Source organism: Clupea harengus, chromosome 20 (assembly GCF_900700415.2).
Source record: "Clupea harengus chromosome 20, Ch_v2.0.2, whole genome shotgun sequence".
Classification (NCBI taxonomy): domain Eukaryota; kingdom Metazoa; phylum Chordata; class Actinopteri; order Clupeiformes; family Clupeidae; genus Clupea; species Clupea harengus.
In genome coordinates, this window is record NC_045171.1 from 23,527,047 (window position 1) to 23,543,637 (window position 16,591).

The 16,591-nt window shown below is 45.9% G+C and overlaps 2 protein-coding genes across 2 annotated transcripts in view; one reads left to right on the forward strand and one right to left on the reverse strand.

The window, feature by feature from the left end:
• The window catches only part of spata5 (spermatogenesis associated 5), a 113,084-nt gene extending 103,732 nt beyond the window's left edge, over positions 1–9,352 (reverse strand). Inside the window, exons 1-9 of the mRNA XM_031587608.2 lie at positions 9,096–9,352; positions 8,505–8,629; positions 7,927–8,084; positions 7,192–7,250; positions 6,374–7,024; positions 5,763–5,892; positions 5,140–5,196; positions 4,715–4,838; positions 2,259–2,514 (exon numbers count right to left, since the gene is read on the reverse strand). Coding sequence (XP_031443468.1) covers positions 2,259–2,514; positions 4,715–4,838; positions 5,140–5,196; positions 5,763–5,892; positions 6,374–7,024; positions 7,192–7,250; positions 7,927–8,084; positions 8,505–8,629; positions 9,096–9,243 — 1,708 coding nt within the window. The 5' untranslated portion in view covers positions 9,244–9,352. The remainder of the gene's footprint in view (positions 1–2,258; positions 2,515–4,714; positions 4,839–5,139; positions 5,197–5,762; positions 5,893–6,373; positions 7,025–7,191; positions 7,251–7,926; positions 8,085–8,504; positions 8,630–9,095) is intronic.
• A 224-nt stretch (positions 9,353–9,576) lies between these two features.
• nudt6 (nudix (nucleoside diphosphate linked moiety X)-type motif 6) overlaps positions 9,577–16,591 on the forward strand; it is a 93,287-nt gene continuing 86,272 nt past the window's right edge. The window contains exons 1-2 of the mRNA XM_031587609.2: positions 9,577–9,945; positions 11,064–11,267. Coding sequence (XP_031443469.1) covers positions 9,684–9,945; positions 11,064–11,267 — 466 coding nt within the window. The 5' untranslated portion in view covers positions 9,577–9,683. The remainder of the gene's footprint in view (positions 9,946–11,063; positions 11,268–16,591) is intronic.

The window sequence follows — 16,591 nt, forward strand, 5'->3', positions numbered from 1 at the left end:
TCTCTCTCTCTCTCTCTCTCTCTCTCTCTCTCTCTCTCTCTCTCTCTCTCTCTCCCCCCCCCTCTCTCTCTCTCCTTCTCTCTCTTTCTCTCCTTCTCTCTCTCTCCCTCTGTCCCCCCCCTCTCTCTCCCTCTCTCTCTCTCCTTTCTCTCGGTCGTTCTCTCTCTCTCTCTCTCTCTCCTTCTCTCTCTGTCCCTCTCTCTGTCCCTCTCCCTCTCTCTCTCTCTCTCTCTCTCTCTCCTTCTCTCTCCTTCTCCCTCTCTCTCTCTCCTTCTCTCTATCTCTCCTTCTCTCTCTCCCTCTCTCTCTCTCTCCTTCTCTCTCTCGGTCCTTTTCTCTCTCTCTCTCTCTCTCTCTCTCCTTCTTTTTCTCTATCTCTCCTTCTCTCTCTCCCTCTCTCTCTCTCCTTCTCTCTCTCTCCTTCTCTCTCTCGGTCCTTCTCTCTCTCTCTCCTTCTTTCTCTGTCCCTCTCCCTCTCTCTCTCTCTCTCTCCTTCTCTCTCTCCTTCTCCCTCTCTCTCTTTCTCTCTATCTCTTCTTCTCTCTCCCCCTCTCTCTCTCCCCTTCTCTCTCCCTCTCTCTCTCTCCGTCCCCACGGGGCGTAAATCAGCAGCAGTGGTGATGCCTCCGGAAAACACGTCCGCCCGCCACCCCACCACCCCACCACCCCCGCCAGCAGCACCCCAGCCTCAGCCCCAGCCTCAGCTGGTAACGCAATCCTCCGCGCTCCAGGGACCACCCAGGAGGGAGCAGCCACCACCCTCTCACCCCAACCCCCCGACCATCCCCTCTCCAGCCCCCAGTCCCCACTTCCCCCTTCATCTGTGGCCTGGGGAGAAAATGGACCCCTGCCACCCACAGAAACAGCCCCATCCTGCCACTGTTTACCATTAAAGGAATGGAGGGGGGTGGGGACGGGGGGACAGGGGGGGAGGGGGGGGGGGGGGAGGGGGGGGGGGTGTTGAGGGGATGAGGGCATGGGGAGCAAGGGAGCACTTCCAGACAGTCACGGAGCGATCTGACAATTTGACGACAAGTAATGGGCTTTTTATGTATCTATGCGTGTGTGTGTGTGCGCAACTGAGTGTGTGTGTGTGTGTGTGTGTGTGCATGTGTGTGTGTGTGTGTGCGCAAGTGTGTGTGGTGTGTGTGAGTGTGAGTGTGTGTGTGTGTTTTTCTCCATGGGATAGCAGTGGAACATCACCACATCCGCTCGGCGGCAGATCGCCCCCACATCCTGGTGTGAGTAGAGGCTAACAGCGGCGGTGAACCACAGTGTTCCCTCGGCCTGTCCAAACTACGCGCCGTTCTCATACATTAAGACACGCTTGGCCGGGTGGGGTGGGGTGGGGGGGTGGGGGGGCCTTCAACAAGCAGCACTCTTTCTCTCTCTCTCTCTCTCTCTCTCTCTCTCCCTCTCTCCCTCTCTCCCTCTCTCCCTCTCTCCCTCTCTCCCTCTCTCTCTCTCTCTCTCTCTCTCTCTCTCTCTTTCCTTTCTCTCTCTCTCTCTCTCTCTCTCTCTCTCACACACACACACAGATAGCCCTGCTCACTGATTATACAGTATTGGACATAATAAACCTACCTCATGATGGGCGGTTTCATTTGGGTTCTGCTTACAGTGAAGAGAGGGGTGAGGAGATGGAAATAGGTTTGTTTGGTTGGAGGGCGACGGTGGGAGTGAAGCCTGAGACGGGCTGAAACGGTGCAGCCTACTGCCCCCTGTCACCATGTGTTGGCACGCTGATATTTCCTGTACCTGTAACCAGCTGTTGACAGACCAAACTCTGAGGGCAATTCACTCCGGTCAAATATTTAAAGACTCACTCACGACCACCGGCCCCTCAGAGTGGCAGACGAGAACACATCCGATTATGGGTGGCACTGCCACAAGGTTGGCCAGAGAGAGCTGTGTGCCAGGGCCAGTCCAAAACCCAGAGTGCAGTTTCTAGTGCATCAAGGGACAGATGAAGAAGGGAGATGTTCTAAGTATGTGTTTGTGTGTACACACACACACACTCTTAGAGGATCTCACTTTGTGTGTATGCGTGTCTGTGTGTGTGTGTGTGTGTGTGTGTGTCTGTGTGTGTGTGTGACTGCGTGTGTGTGTGACTGCGTGCGTGCGTGCGTGCGTGCGTGCGTGCGTGCGTGCGTGCGTGCGTGCGTGTGCGTGTGTGTGTGTGTGCGACTGCGTGTGTGTGTGACTGCGTGTGTGTGTAAGTGTACTGGAGGAGTTGTTGGAGTGGGGAAGTTACCCACCTGCTTCCTTGCAAACGGCGGCAAGGTCAGCTCCTACGTAACCATGGGCGACGTCTGCCAGCTCCAGCACTTCCTGCTGGGAGAGGAGGCAGGGCATGGAGCGCAGCAGCTTTCTCAAGATGTCCGCCCGCTCCACCGCCCCGGGGACCCCCACCTCCAGCTCCTTATCGAAGCGGCCCGGCCTCCTCAGGGCGGGGTCCAGCGCGTGGGGCCGGTTAGTTGCCCCCAGCACCAGCAGTTGCCCTGCGTGACCCTCCTGGAGGAAAAGGATGGGCAAGGGAAGACATGTTAAAGGTTTTGGTGTTTGGTGTTACTTCTTTTGGCACGGCAAGGCCAGTTTCTTTCTATAGCACAGATCGTACACATTGGCATTCAAAGTGCTTTACACATCAGCAGATGAAGGGCATATCTATATATGCCTTTGTTATATACCTTTATGAATTATATTGTCAAATGTGTAAGGTATGCTTGTGCATACTTACTTTATACACCTTTAAATAAATATTAATATTTTTTGTTTGTCTCATTTATATATGTACTTTCTTCTTATTCGTATTCTGAAATCTATTAGGTTGTTATGAAGTTGAACTATGACAAACATGTACATGCATTTATGCGTATTGTGGTTGTGTGATTCAAAAGCCAAATTGCCATTTTTCAAACTAACTTGTTTTTTTTTGGTTGTTCCATAATGTTTGCCCTTGTGTCTGCAATAGTGTTTAATTTGAGCTGTCCATTTTCAGCTGCGTGGGGAGTCAAGCCCTAGATACATATTCCTGACAAACTCCTACAGTATCTGGAAAAAAAGTCTTCTCTTGCGAGGAGAAAAAACCAACAACATTGTGCTTCCAAGGGTGGTCCAGCTGAATGCCAATAAATAATTTCCTCTCTGACACACACACAAACACACACACTTCACCACAAAAACTTCTCTGTGCAACTCCTTGGGGCCAAGAAAAAGGGGGAATGGGGAGTGGCGGGGGGGGGGGGGGGGTCTCTGGGCAAAACACAAATAAAATTACAGCATGAAGTGGAATTCGGAACGAGGAAGTGCTTTCGCCACATTCCAGAGCACAGGCCCATTTTTGGGGTGACCTTGGATTATCCAGCCTCCAGCCCAGCAGAGCAACGAGGGTCTGGGATAAAAAAAAACATGGAGGGAGGGAGGGATGGAGGGAGGGAGGGAGAGAGGGAGGGAGGGAGGGAGAGAGGAGGGATGGATGGAGGGAGAGAGGGAGGGAGGGAGGGAGGCATCTGTTTTTGGGAGAGGAATACACATAGGACTGGACGCAGGGCTGGAGCTCTACTTTGCGACAGAAAAATGTCAGTTTAGCACGTAGCGGCCTGTGGACAGTGTGACCTCCACGGCTGCGATATGTTTCCCAGGCCATGCTTCTCCCCTTGGGGAGCGAGGGGAGGGGGGAGGGGAGAGGGGGAGGGAGCGTGGCTCATCCGTGGCCCATCATGTCAAACTGAATGCTCTATCCCAGTCCTGTTTGGGGTGCTGATTCACCATGGGTTTGTGCACTGAGGGAGGGCAGCAAGGCAAGAAGTAAATGCTCCTCGAGAGAGAGAACACTGCTCAGAGTTGGATGAATGGTTGGATGGATGGATGGATGGATGGATAGACATATAGATACACAGAAAGACAGCAAGACAGATAGACAGAAAGACAGCAAGACAGATAGAGAGATAGATAGATACACAGAAAGACAGCAAGATAGATAGCAAGCTAGATAGACAGATAGATAGACAGATAGATATGAATAGAAGAATGGATAACTAGAAGGATAGATGAACAGAAAGACAGATAATGTGTGCATGTAAACTTAAGAGGGAGAGAGTATTTCTGATGTCTTTGAGCTCACTAACTGCGAGAGGGTTCCTTATACTCACTGATCCAATGAGAGTATATCTCTTTGAGCTCACTAACTGCGAGAGGGTTCCTTCTACTCACTGATCCAATGAGAGTATATCTGATGTCTTTGAGCTCACTAACTGAGAGGGTTCCTTATACTCACTGATCCAATGAGAGTATATCTGATGTCTTTGAGCTCACTAACTGAGAGGGTTCCTTATACTCACTGATCCAATGAGAGTATATCTGATGTCTTTGAGCTCACTAACTGAGAGTTCCTTATACTCACTGATCCAATGAGAGTATATCTGATGTCTTTGAGCTCACTAACTGAGAGGGTTCCTTATACTCACTGATCCAATGAGAGTATATCTCTTTGAGCTCACTAACTGAGAGTGTTCCTTATACTCACTGATCCAATGAGAGTATATCTCTTTGAGCTCACTAACTGAGAGGGTTCCTTATACTCACTGATCCAATGAGAGTATATCTCTTTGAGCTCACTAACTGCGAGAGGGTTCCTTCTACTCACTGATCCAATGAGAGTATTTCTGATGTCTTTCAGCTCACTAACTGAGAGAGGGTTCCTTCTACTCACTGATCCGATGCCATCCATGAGTGTGAGGAGAGAGGCCACCACCCGCTTCTCCACCTCGTTCTGAGCCCCCTCCCTCTTGGGGCAGAGGGCGTCCAGCTCGTCGATGAAGATAATAGCAGGCCTTCTGTCGGAAGAGGAGGAGAGTCTCACAGTATTAAGTCATGGTTTGTGACTGCACAATAAAACAATATACATGTGTGTTGCATTAGGGATTCAGAGTGTCCAGATCGAATCTCACAGTATAGTCAGGCTCTATACACCATGATAAAACAATACGGTGTTATCAGTGTTATGTGTGACACTTTTAAAGGACATCCACTTGAATAGGCTGTTGGTGTGACATTCATCCCCAGTTCTTTTAACCTGCACATGATGCTGTAAAGCACACTCGAGGTACAGAGGTGATTGGGGAATACACAGCTTACCTTTGAGACGCCTCGGCAAAGATCTGCCTTAGTCGGGCCTCCGTCTCCCCATAGAACCTCCAAACAAAATAGTGTGGTTAAAATAAACATGTGCAATAAAGTAATAACAGTCACTGGACACCAGAAGGTGTGAGTTTCCCCTCTGGGCCAGGCCTGTGTGTGTGTGTGTGTGTGTATGTGTGTGTGTGTGTGTGTGTGTGTGTGTGTGTGTTGGGGGGCCTCTGCCTGAAAAACACGCAGACAGCAGATGGACTCACTCGCTCGAAGTGGGTCAAAGAGAAAGACAACATGCCAGTCATGGGCCTTCTTTAAGACTGCGTGCTTTTTGGACATTTTCCTCCATTCTACCCTTCCAAGTCAAAAACTACTTTACAAAAAGTAATAATAAAGCTAATAATTTAGCATATTTTTTTTGTGATTAAGAAAAACAATAAAAAACACAACATGCATGCTACATTTGTATTATTGTAACAGAACCTGTCCTGAATATAAAAAGTTCATGTGAACTTTTGGAAATGAATGAAGGATGAAACATTATAGAGATGAAACAGCATTATAAAATGTCCCTTAGTTTTCCACACAGTAATATTTGTAATATTTAATGGAAGTATAATATTCTTTACTTGCTGATGATCTCTGGGCCATTGATGACAGTCATGTGAGCTCCGACCTCATTGGCTATTGCTCGCCCTATCATGGTCTTCCCTGTGCCAGGAGGGCCGTGGAGAAGAACACCCCTTGGTGCCGGGATTCCTGGGAGTAAACAGACACAGGCCATGAACCGCTATCAATACCAAAAGAATTTGTTCCACTAAAGCATGTTCTAACTCATACATACATTTGTTTTCCAGGAGATGTCACCATGACATGACATGATTCAAATAATAAATGAAATGCCATGAGTTCTTGAAGTCCCTCAAAATCATTGGTTATAAAGGTATGTTCATAAGGTAATTGTACCAAATACCACTGCTTTCACACAAAATACTAATATTCACAAACATTTGCATATCTCTCTAATATTTCATCAATCTAAGGAGTGTGAGAAGCAGACACACTCCACACAACTATAAGGCTGTGCTCACACTCTTTATCTGCTGAGAAACTCCCCTTCCCACTCTATACCTACTGACACACATCAGTACACTTCTAAGATCACCCTTGAACTTCTGTCTGTGGACTGCTTCTCCTTAACAGTCTAAAGCAAGCTGTGGGGGGGGCCCTCTCTGCATACCGTAGCGCTTGAACAGTTCAGGATGTTTGAGAGGCAGCTCGATGGTCTCTCGTATGGTGTCCAGCTGACTGCTCAGACCTCCGATCATGCTGTAGGTGACCGCGGGCAGCTCGGAGGCCTCCTGCTCCCTCTCCTCCCTCTGTCTGTCTCGGAACCTCAGCCTGGTGCTCGCCGACACGCAGTAAAAGGTGTCACTCCCAGAGGCGCCACCAGGTGGAGCTGTGGGGGCATCGGAGTCCAGCTGCTTCTGTCCGGGCGTCCCATCCTGCTCTGGGCTGGCTAAGCTGTCCGCCAGGGCATCTGGGGTATGCGGCATAGCGGGTAGTGGGCTGTCCACCCAGAGAGGCACACAGGGGGCGGGCGCCCCAGGCCTGAGTGGAGTACTGAGTGCGGGGACACTGGGTTTAGAAGGGGTGCTCACTGACATTCTCTGGTCCTGGTCCTCCAGGTTCAGGAGGCTGAGCTGGAGGGAGACGAACAGGGAGCTGGAGGTGGAGCTCTCGTCTGGGCAGGTGGCGTCCGCCTCGCCCTGGGAGAAGGTCCGCTCCAGGGTCAGTCCGTCTACCCCTTTCACTTTCTCCACAGTTACGCTGCAGGAGCGGCCAAAGAAGGTCACAGACAGGGTGTTTCCTGGCAGAACTATCCTCCCATCTAATTTAAAATTAAATAAAAATAAATTAAATTAAATAAATAAATGAAAATACCACATATAGATTGTATATCTTAACAGTTTTACATTTAAGCTTTAGGAATTAGAAATGGATCTAAAATCCTAAAAAATTCAAGTCAGCACAATACATAGAGAAACTCCATCTTACCCAGGGTCCGCAGAAGAAATGTGCTGAATTCCTCCACATTAAGAGCACTGTCCTCTTGGCTTAAAACATGAAGTACATGAAGTAATTCAATAAATAAAAAATGTAATAAATGTTAAAAATCACCACAAGCTTTATGTTCACTGAACTTTCTCAAAACCGTCTCAAGACGTTGTGTTCATAAAGACCACCAGCAGATGGCGTCAACTGCTTATTTTTTTTCACAAAAGCATAAACAGGAGCAAAAAAGTTCCATGTCAAATTAGTTATACTGGGCCTGGAGTTACAGATGGTCATCAAGTACTGAGAAATAATTGCTCTACAACCACTTTAAAAAGCAATTCAAGATTCTACGTATCAAGTTTGTATCTTTTTCAACCATTACTTTCAAAACTGGCCTGGAACCTACTATTGCAACATTGGAGAGAACTCCATGAAACCAGTTAACCAGTTACCTACATGCTACAGCCATATTTGACACCTTTTTACTTTATGTTATTCTGTAACAGCAACACCAGTAAAAGCCCTCTCTCTTGTTCGCATTAACAAGTGACTTCAACACCACAAATGCATTGCATATCCAGTAGTAGCCACATTTCACAGGATCATAAAACAGTAAATAATTAAAATCAAATTAAATATTCACATGCCTCTGAAATTTACCTTGACATGTTAAGCTTGGCAAAATAGTGTAAAGTTTGCTTTTAAGGCCCATAACATGATGGTCTGATCTCTTACCTGAGGGAGAGTTCAATGTCCTCTGCCTGCAGAATGGGCCCTGTTACTGGGTGTAGGAACACGCCATTCCCTGGCTTCACCCGAAGGCTCGTCTGGGTGCTTTTTGTGAGGCCCACTTTCCTGGAGGGGAAGGCTCCAACTGGCCAAGCCAAGCACACCTGAACCACAACACAAACACACTCAGTCTTGTACAAAACTGAAGTATTGGGCTCACTGAACAGTGAAATTCCTTTGTATTCCGTGGCAAATGTCATTAGAAAATGTAGAGTACCATTGCTAATTATAAAGATTCAGTTGCTAAACCAAGATGAATGACTGGTATGTTACTAATGTTATTGCAGTGATTAAACCAGATCAGATTTCTGTGTTTTGGGCATTTGAATGGCCTTAAAACTGGAAACAAAAAGCCACAATATCCTATTTTATTTTAATTACCCAACGGGGAAAGTGAACCTAAAATCTGCTAAGAAGTTCAAATTGTAGTTTAAGTACAATTTAATGTTCATGTCTATGGTCCTGCAAGAAAAAATTATCTTATCCATGCCTTGAACACAGCCATTCATTATTTTGTCACACACCTCCTGTTGACCTGTGCTGGTAGTGAGCAGGGCTGGTCTTCCAATGCACACACCTGCTGACTTCATTGTGTTTAGACTCAGCTGTGCAAGTAGGGATCTGCATCTTTTAGGGACTTTTTCATCAGCTACAAACAAACAAACCAACAAACAAACAAACAAAATCCCATAAATAACGACACAAAAAAAACATCTGCACAAAATTGGACATGTAGAAAACAATGAGTTGATGACACAAGGTGAGTGTATTTGGGAGAAGTGAGCTTCACGTAAGCTAACACTGTAGAGCAAGTCAGCTGTCAGAGTGATGAGACTTAATGTTCCCTTTCATGACGAGATTAGAGGTTAAACTAGATAAGAATGCTTTTGCACCAGATCCATTGAACACAGAGTTAACGGTCTATAGTCTAGTCTACTATAGTACCACGATGAGCTCTCTCAGACTATAATTAAGTTAACTTACACATTACACAGTTAAATCGCATTACAATTGTCAGGAGATACAACTCTGCAACTGTCTCTGCATATACAACTCTATGTATTGTATTTTAGAATATCTTCAAAGGTAACTTTGAAACGTTAGTTTTCTATTACCTTTCTCGATGAAGTCGGTAACACTTAGAGCTCCGTTGCTGCAATTCCCTCCGACTACAGAATTGTCTGCATCTTCTGAATTCTTCAAGCTGGAATTGTCTCCATCACTTGCTTTTTTGCTTTTACCTTTATTTTTTTTAGATGACATTTTGCAAACGAAATCACAGTAGCATCAGTAACTGAGAAGTTGTGTTCATTGATAAGCATGCAAGCACCATGCCGCTCAGAACGTAAACTTCCGGATTGGAGGGGTGAAAGTGCATCACCGCCCTCTTTACCGTAAAACAGTACAGACAGCCTCCTGCTAAGTGACATTTAATTTAACAAAAGGAAGTATGATTTAAGCATGATCATAGGTTCACGAAACCTTTGCATTATTATAGACTACTGGAAAGAGAACTTGATTAGATAAAACGACTCTAATCTAAAAAAATATATATATTGACATCGAAGATGTCCACTTGCTCATTGACCCGATATACTATGCATTACGGTATTTATACAACTTTTGGACCTGGCATTTATGTAACCCGTTGACAATGTGCTGACATATAGCTATAATTTCCTATACATCAACCATCTGATGAAATGGTACGGCTTTGTAACAAATTATTACCTGCTTTCGCAAGCATACTTTCCAAGCAAACTGTAAGTTATGCGGTTAACCGGCTGTCACCGACACCGAGGGCATTGCGCCCCTTCTCGTGCTTTGGTAAGCAATTGCAGCTTCACAATGAACAGCCGGCGAGTTGTTCTGCATTGACAGGGAAAGTGGACCGGTTTGGAGGCGTTACAGTCCGTGACTTTCCACCAGACATCAGTGAAGATGCCTTCAGCATTCTTCTGAAAGGCAAGTGAACAGGAGCACTTTTTTTTGCCGTTGGGTAGCTATTGGAGGACGTTAGAGATCGTTTTAATCAATTTTGTTAATTGCAACAAGGTCTAACTTATCCAGCCCTAACATGACCATTTTGTGTGGACGATATCCAATCCAGTCCCTATACACATAACCATGTTATAGGCTATTCAGTCTTCAACCTGACCCATATCTATCCCAAGTTCACCTTGGCACTAAATAAGTCAACGTTACATGCTAACAGAAGTTGAGTAAGACCTCCGCACATGACCATGTGATCTAGACTCTAGAGCTTCTTCTTCAACCTGCAGTCTAATTTGCTTCATATTGTGAGCAATGCATTACAAGGGGTCTACACCTATGGCTTGAAGGAGCACTCAAAAGGCATCCTTCTTACATAATGCTGTGGACTGTCCCAAGTATAGCCTAACTGAATCAGCCGCTAATACAGCAGCCACCAGTAGTCTAACTGAATCAGAATCAGAATCAGAATTATTTTAATGGCCAAGTATATTTACAAATACAGGAAATTATCTTGGTGGTTGGTGCATAGGACATAAAACACATAACATAACAACAAAATAGCAAAAACAAGAATAAAAGACAAATACAGAATATTAAATAATAATAAATAATTGTGAATTGGAATTGGCAAACCCAGAGTCAGTGTGATGGAGGGGGCTTGTTTGTGAGCACCACTGCCGTGGGGAAAAAAACTGTTCAGGTGGCGCGAGGTTTTGGTCTTTATAGCCCGGAACCTTCTGCCAGATGGGAGTCTCTGGAATAGGTGGTGACCGGGATGGGAAGGATCAACGATGATCTTGCATGCTCTCTTGCTGGTCCTGGAGTGGAACAGGTCTAGGAGAGACGGCAGGTCGCAGCCGATGACCTTCTCGGCTGACCGAATGATCCGCTGCAGTCTGCCAGTCTGAATACACACCACATGCTACTCACAGATGAAAAGTAACATTTAATCCTGTGTGTAACAAGGGAAATAGTTGTATGTGGGTGTGATGCATGCTATCCTGTATATTTCCTTGCCTGGTGTCAACACAAAATCATTATCATCCACCCAGTGAGAGCCAGCATGTATTTGCTTTGCATGGTAACAGATTCTCTGGCTACGTGGAGGGGGGAGGGCAAGATCGCCGTATGGCTTCACATACCCATCTCTCTCAGCCGCCTGGCGTCTGCGGCAGCCACTCATGGATTCACCTTCCACCACGCCCGGCACAACCAGGCCGTACTCTGCCTTTGGATGGGGGAAGGAGAGAGTCGTCTGCCTGGGTTCGCCACGCACCAGGTCGGGGTAGCAGGTAAGCTGTCATGCAGAGAAGTAGCTCTAGTCTGAAAACCTCCACCTAAATTCATAGGTTATATTTTTAGTGATTAGTGATTTCTACTTTTATCTGTGTGTGTGTGTGTGTGTGTGTGTGTGTGTGTGTGTGTGTGTGTGTGTGTGTGTGTATGTTTGTGTGTGTGTGTGTGTGTGTGTGTGTGTGTGTAAGTGTGTGTGTGTGTGTGTGTGTGTGTGTGTGTGCGTGTGTGTTGTTGCTGTGTGCTTGTGTGCACCGGTGACCAACCGTTGAACCCACAGCATGTGCTGGCCTTCTCAGTTTGATGAGTCCTGACAGAGTTGTTGCACATTAGGTACAATCATTCATCACAACCCTAACCTGCCAACGTACGATGAGAATCACATTAGTGTGTGCCATGATTTTAGGAAACTAAAAGGAAACTAAACAGCTAATTAGCAAAGATTCTTGCCATTTAAAGGGATCTGTCAGCTAGAAACTGGGAGTTAGAGATTGTGAGAGACTTTGTTCATTTGATTTTGGTGGCTCCTAAATATGCAGTAATTAACCATTTATACTCAAGACAAATGTAATATCTGCCAGTAACTGAACATAACTTTTGGAAAAAAGGTTTTCCATGAAAAATGTAAAGATTAAACTCAATTCTACTATCTGCACTCATTGGTGGCTTCCTCATCTACTTGGATCAACATGAATGGGTGTATGAAGCTATGGGGAAGATGATTGGGCCTGGACGTTAACCCCCCCAGAAATCTGCATTCCCAAGTTTAGCCAGCAGAGGGCAAATTGTTTTTGGCCCACCAGAAATCTTCCGGAGCGAGCCAGTTCGGGCATGTCGGAGCATGTCTGTCCAGGAGACTTCTCCAGGATGTCCAAATTCGGTCCACGAGGGCCACAGGGTCTTCTGGTTTGGATCCCACATTCTTTGGAAGAATCATCATTGCTGAGAAAGATTACCTCACCTTGTTCATCTGAGGGATGGATTGTGCAACTTGTGAATATCCAGCGCAAGTGTGTTGTTGTTGGTTCACAACCCCCAACCCCTTTCTTTCTGGAACATGTTTGGGTCAATTGTTGCCCCTCACAGAGAGCTGTCCTCCCATCCATCCCAGCTTCACCCATGGCGAGGCAGAGAAAGGAGATGATGAAGGTGTTAGAAACATGGCATCTATACTGACCTCTATAATGATACAGTCAAACACCAGTAGTAATGTGGATGCACTGCTGTTATGTTAACCATCCTTATTTCAGAGGCAGGATGCACAAATATAAGTGTGTTATTAATATTTTATTAACATATCACATGTATTGTAAAGATGAACAGAGATAACACAGACCCCTATCAGTGTAGTTCTGCTTGAAGTTGAAATCATCCATTGGTTGTGGCATGGCCCACTGCCCTACCATCATCTACCTTTCGTTGGAGCCATTCTCTAGAAAGGTGGCAGGGAATTCTGGCCTCCCACATTATTGACATAGTCTCGGCTGGGAATAACATGCTTACAACCACATCTCTCGAGTCTTGAATAACCACTATATGCTCTCTATATGATCCCCCTATGTATTGGACCCCCATGAAGAAACAAGGGCTTAGGGCATTCCTTAGTACACAGCACGGCATAATGGAGGTCTTTCATATTGCACTGAGTTCTTGGAACTTGGTGTGGTTCTCTGGTTAGGTTTAACCCTCTTAATATGTCTGTCTTATATGTGTGTTTTGGTGGGCTTGGGTCATACTGGCCCAGAAACATCACCAAGAAAGGCGAGCTGATTGTAGTTTTCTCATGTCAAGACATCCCCGTTGTTGAACTTTGTTTGTGTGAAGCACTGTATTTTTATACAGGGTTACAGGGTGTGTTATTCTGAGTGGTGCTTCACAGGCGGCTCAGTGTTTGTTTAACTCATTTCCCCACACGATTGTAATGTACTAAGTGGCCCTGTGTAAAGCAGTGAGAGTAGGATGATGACAGTGTCCTTGGAGAGCCAGCTGGACTCCTTCAGCAAGTAGGTCATTTGAATGCCGTGCTCTCCTACAGACATTTCTGGGAAGTGTTTCTTTTATTGTGTTATCTACAAACACCCAGTCTTTTGCAATACATATGATTCAAAGAGATTACAAATATTTTGATTACACACACACACACACACATATACCCTGTTTATTAACCTCTTGTAATTGAGATGTTGATTGAAAATCAGTTAGCACATACAGCCTATTTCTCTCGCTGTAGAGTGTTGAACCCATGACCTCCTGTGGGTGTTGTTTGTACCGCGTTCTTAACAGTGAAGAGACAGGAGTTGCACCAGCTTCAGAAAATGACTCCACTTGAACTCCCCGTAGAGTTCACCAAAGGCTCTCCCCTGGTCTGTGTGACTCAGGAGCTCGCTGTCCGCTGTTGTGGTCAGTTCCGTTCAATGACCGTAAGATCCTCTCAATGACCGTAAGATCCTCTCAATGACCATAAGATCCTCTCAATGACCTTAAGATCCTTCATCCCACAGCCAGCACGCCATAAGCACAGGGTGCGTGGGAAATGGAGTGTGGTGTGACGGGTGTGTATGCTAGGTGTGACGGGCTGCGACCATAATGACAGGCTGTGAACGTGTTGTGCTATACTCAGTGGCACGGATAAAGGCATCGATTTCCTGTCAGAGAGGGCTGAGCGGGAGGGTTACCTGGTACCCAGACGAGCGTCCTGTGCCCTCTCTGCCCTGGTACCCAGACGAGCGTCCTGTGCCCTCTCTGCCCTGGTACCCAGACGAGCGTCCTGTGCCCTCTCTGCCCTGCACTTTCCACCTTCTCCTGTCTCAGTGTCTGGAGTGGAAGGCGTGTGTGTGTGTGTGTGTGTGTGTGTGTGTGTGTGTGTGTGTGTGTGTGTGTGTGTGTGTGTGTGTGTGTGTGTGTGTGTGTGTGTGTGTGTGTGTGTGTGTGTGTGTGTGTGTGTGTGTGTGAGTGTGAGTGTGTGTGTGTGTGTGTGTGTGTGTGTGTGTGAGAGAGAGTGTGAGAGACAGAGAGGGGGAAATGGAGCTCATTCCTCTTCCATTCACACACTTATTCATAAGCCATCAGAAAAAAAGGGAAAAAAAACTAAAGAAGGAAAAAAGAATGTGGTGACGCTATCAAAGACTTGCTCTCGGTCTACTCCTTGTCCGGCCTGGCCTGCCATGCGAGACAGCAAATATTTCACAACAGTGGCTGACTCAGCCTGGCCGCCCACCTTCCACCATGGCAACGACGACACCGGCACTAACCAGGCCAAGTGGAACACTGAGGGGAAGCCATAGTTTAGATGCAAGGCAGAGGGAGTCATAGTTTACATGCAAGGCAAAGGAGTCATAGTTTAGATGCAAGGCAGAGGGAGTCATAGTTTAGATGCAAGGCAGAGGGAGTCATAGTTTAGATGCAAGGCAGAGGGAGTCATAGTTTAGATGCAAGGCAGAGGGAGTCATAGTTTACATGCAAGGTAGAGGGAGTCATAGTTTACATGCAAGGCAAAGGGAGTCATAGTTTACATGCAAGGCAAAGGAGTCATAGTTTAGATGCAAGGCAGAGGGAGTCATAGTTTACATGCAAGGCAAAGGAGTCATATAGTTTACATTCAAGGTAGAGGGAGTCATAGTTTACATGCAAGGCAGGGAGTCATAGTTTAGATGCAAGGCAGAGGGAGTCATATAGTTTACATGCAAGGCAGAGGGAGTCATATAGTTTACATGCAAGGTAGAGGAAGTCATAGTTTAGATGCAAGGCAGAGGGAGTCATAGTTTAGATGCAAGGCAGAGGGAGTCATATAGTTTAGATGCAAGGTAGAGGGAGTCATATAGTTTAGATGCAAGGCAAAGGAGTCATACAGTTTACATGCAAGACAGGGGGAGTCATATAGTTTACATGCAAGGTAGAGGGAGTCATATAGTTTGCATGCAAGGCAGAGGTGATTCAAAATTGTAATACCTTAAAGTAGTTGCATCACTTTTCAATAAAAAAAGTAGGGTGTTTGCTCTTCTGTCAAATTCAAAACAGTTTAGATGTACTTTATTAAAAATACAGGCTCCACAGTAAGAACAACTTTCATTACCCTCCCTTGGAATCTTGGATACCAGTGCTGCACACATTTCTGGAGTGAGTTCTGCCATTCTTCTGACACATTTTATCTCGGCTGCTCTTTGCTGGAGGAGTTGTGTTGCTCTACCTTTCTTCTCTTTAAAATACTTCAAAGGTGTTCTATTGGATTCAAGTCAGGCCACATACTTGTCCAGGTCATACTTTTCACTTTTTTCTTCTTTAGAAACTCTTGCGTGATTTTGGCAGTGTGCTTTGGATTGTTGTCATGCTGGAATGTTCCTCTTCTGCCAAGCTTCTGAACCTTCAAGCTTCAGTATTTTGGTATATCCACAGCCATTAATGGTACCAACTATAAATGTCAGCTCCACACCACATTTTGCACTCATGCAACTCCACGTCATCACACTCCTGCCACCGTGCTTGCCTGTCTGGACTATGCATTAACTGTAGTAGTCCTCGCTAGATTCCCGCTAGATTTTTCCATCTTTGTGAAGTCTCACAATCAGATTTCTCAATCCCATTAGGAGTCACGATGCAGCCATGCAGATTGGCACAGCCCACAGGCATGGTGTTCAGTGGTCATTTTTATAACCATGCTAATGCTGTTAGGCTAGCTGTAAATCACAGATGTAGTTCTCTTTCTTGGGTACTTAATCCATGGCTCTGGTGTTGCTGGCACTTTGATGTATCAGTTAACTTACAGGAAAAAGAACAAGACGTTATATGCCTGTTGAAGACCTATCAATAGTTATTTCCCTCACAAAATGCGTGTGTGTGCGTTTGCATGTGTGTGTGTTTATGTATGTGGGTGTGTGTGTGCGTGTGTGTGTGTCTGTGTCTGTGTGTGTGTGTGTGTGTGTGTGTGTGTGTGTGTGTGTGTGTGTGTGTGTGTGTGTGTGTCTGTGTGTGTGTGTGTGTGTGTGTGTGTGTGTGTGTGTCTGTGTGTGAGTGAAAGAGAGAGAGAGAGTCTCTTTTGGCTCCCTGTTGTTGAACGTGTTTTACATGACGGGCACTATTGTTCACAGATGTATAACGTGACGGTTGCTTGGTTGTCCCAGTCTTGGCAGGTGTCAGGAGTGTTCAGTCCACATCGGTCACTTCAACTAAATCCACTCATACTCTCCCAAAACCAGTCATTGTCCAGAGGCTTATGCTTGATTTTTCTGGAAGCTTTTCCACTGGGGTTTCCATAAGAACTGAGAGACTGATTCACTGAAATAATTAGGTTTCCAATATGTTCTGTGTGTCAGAGTCAGTGTGTACT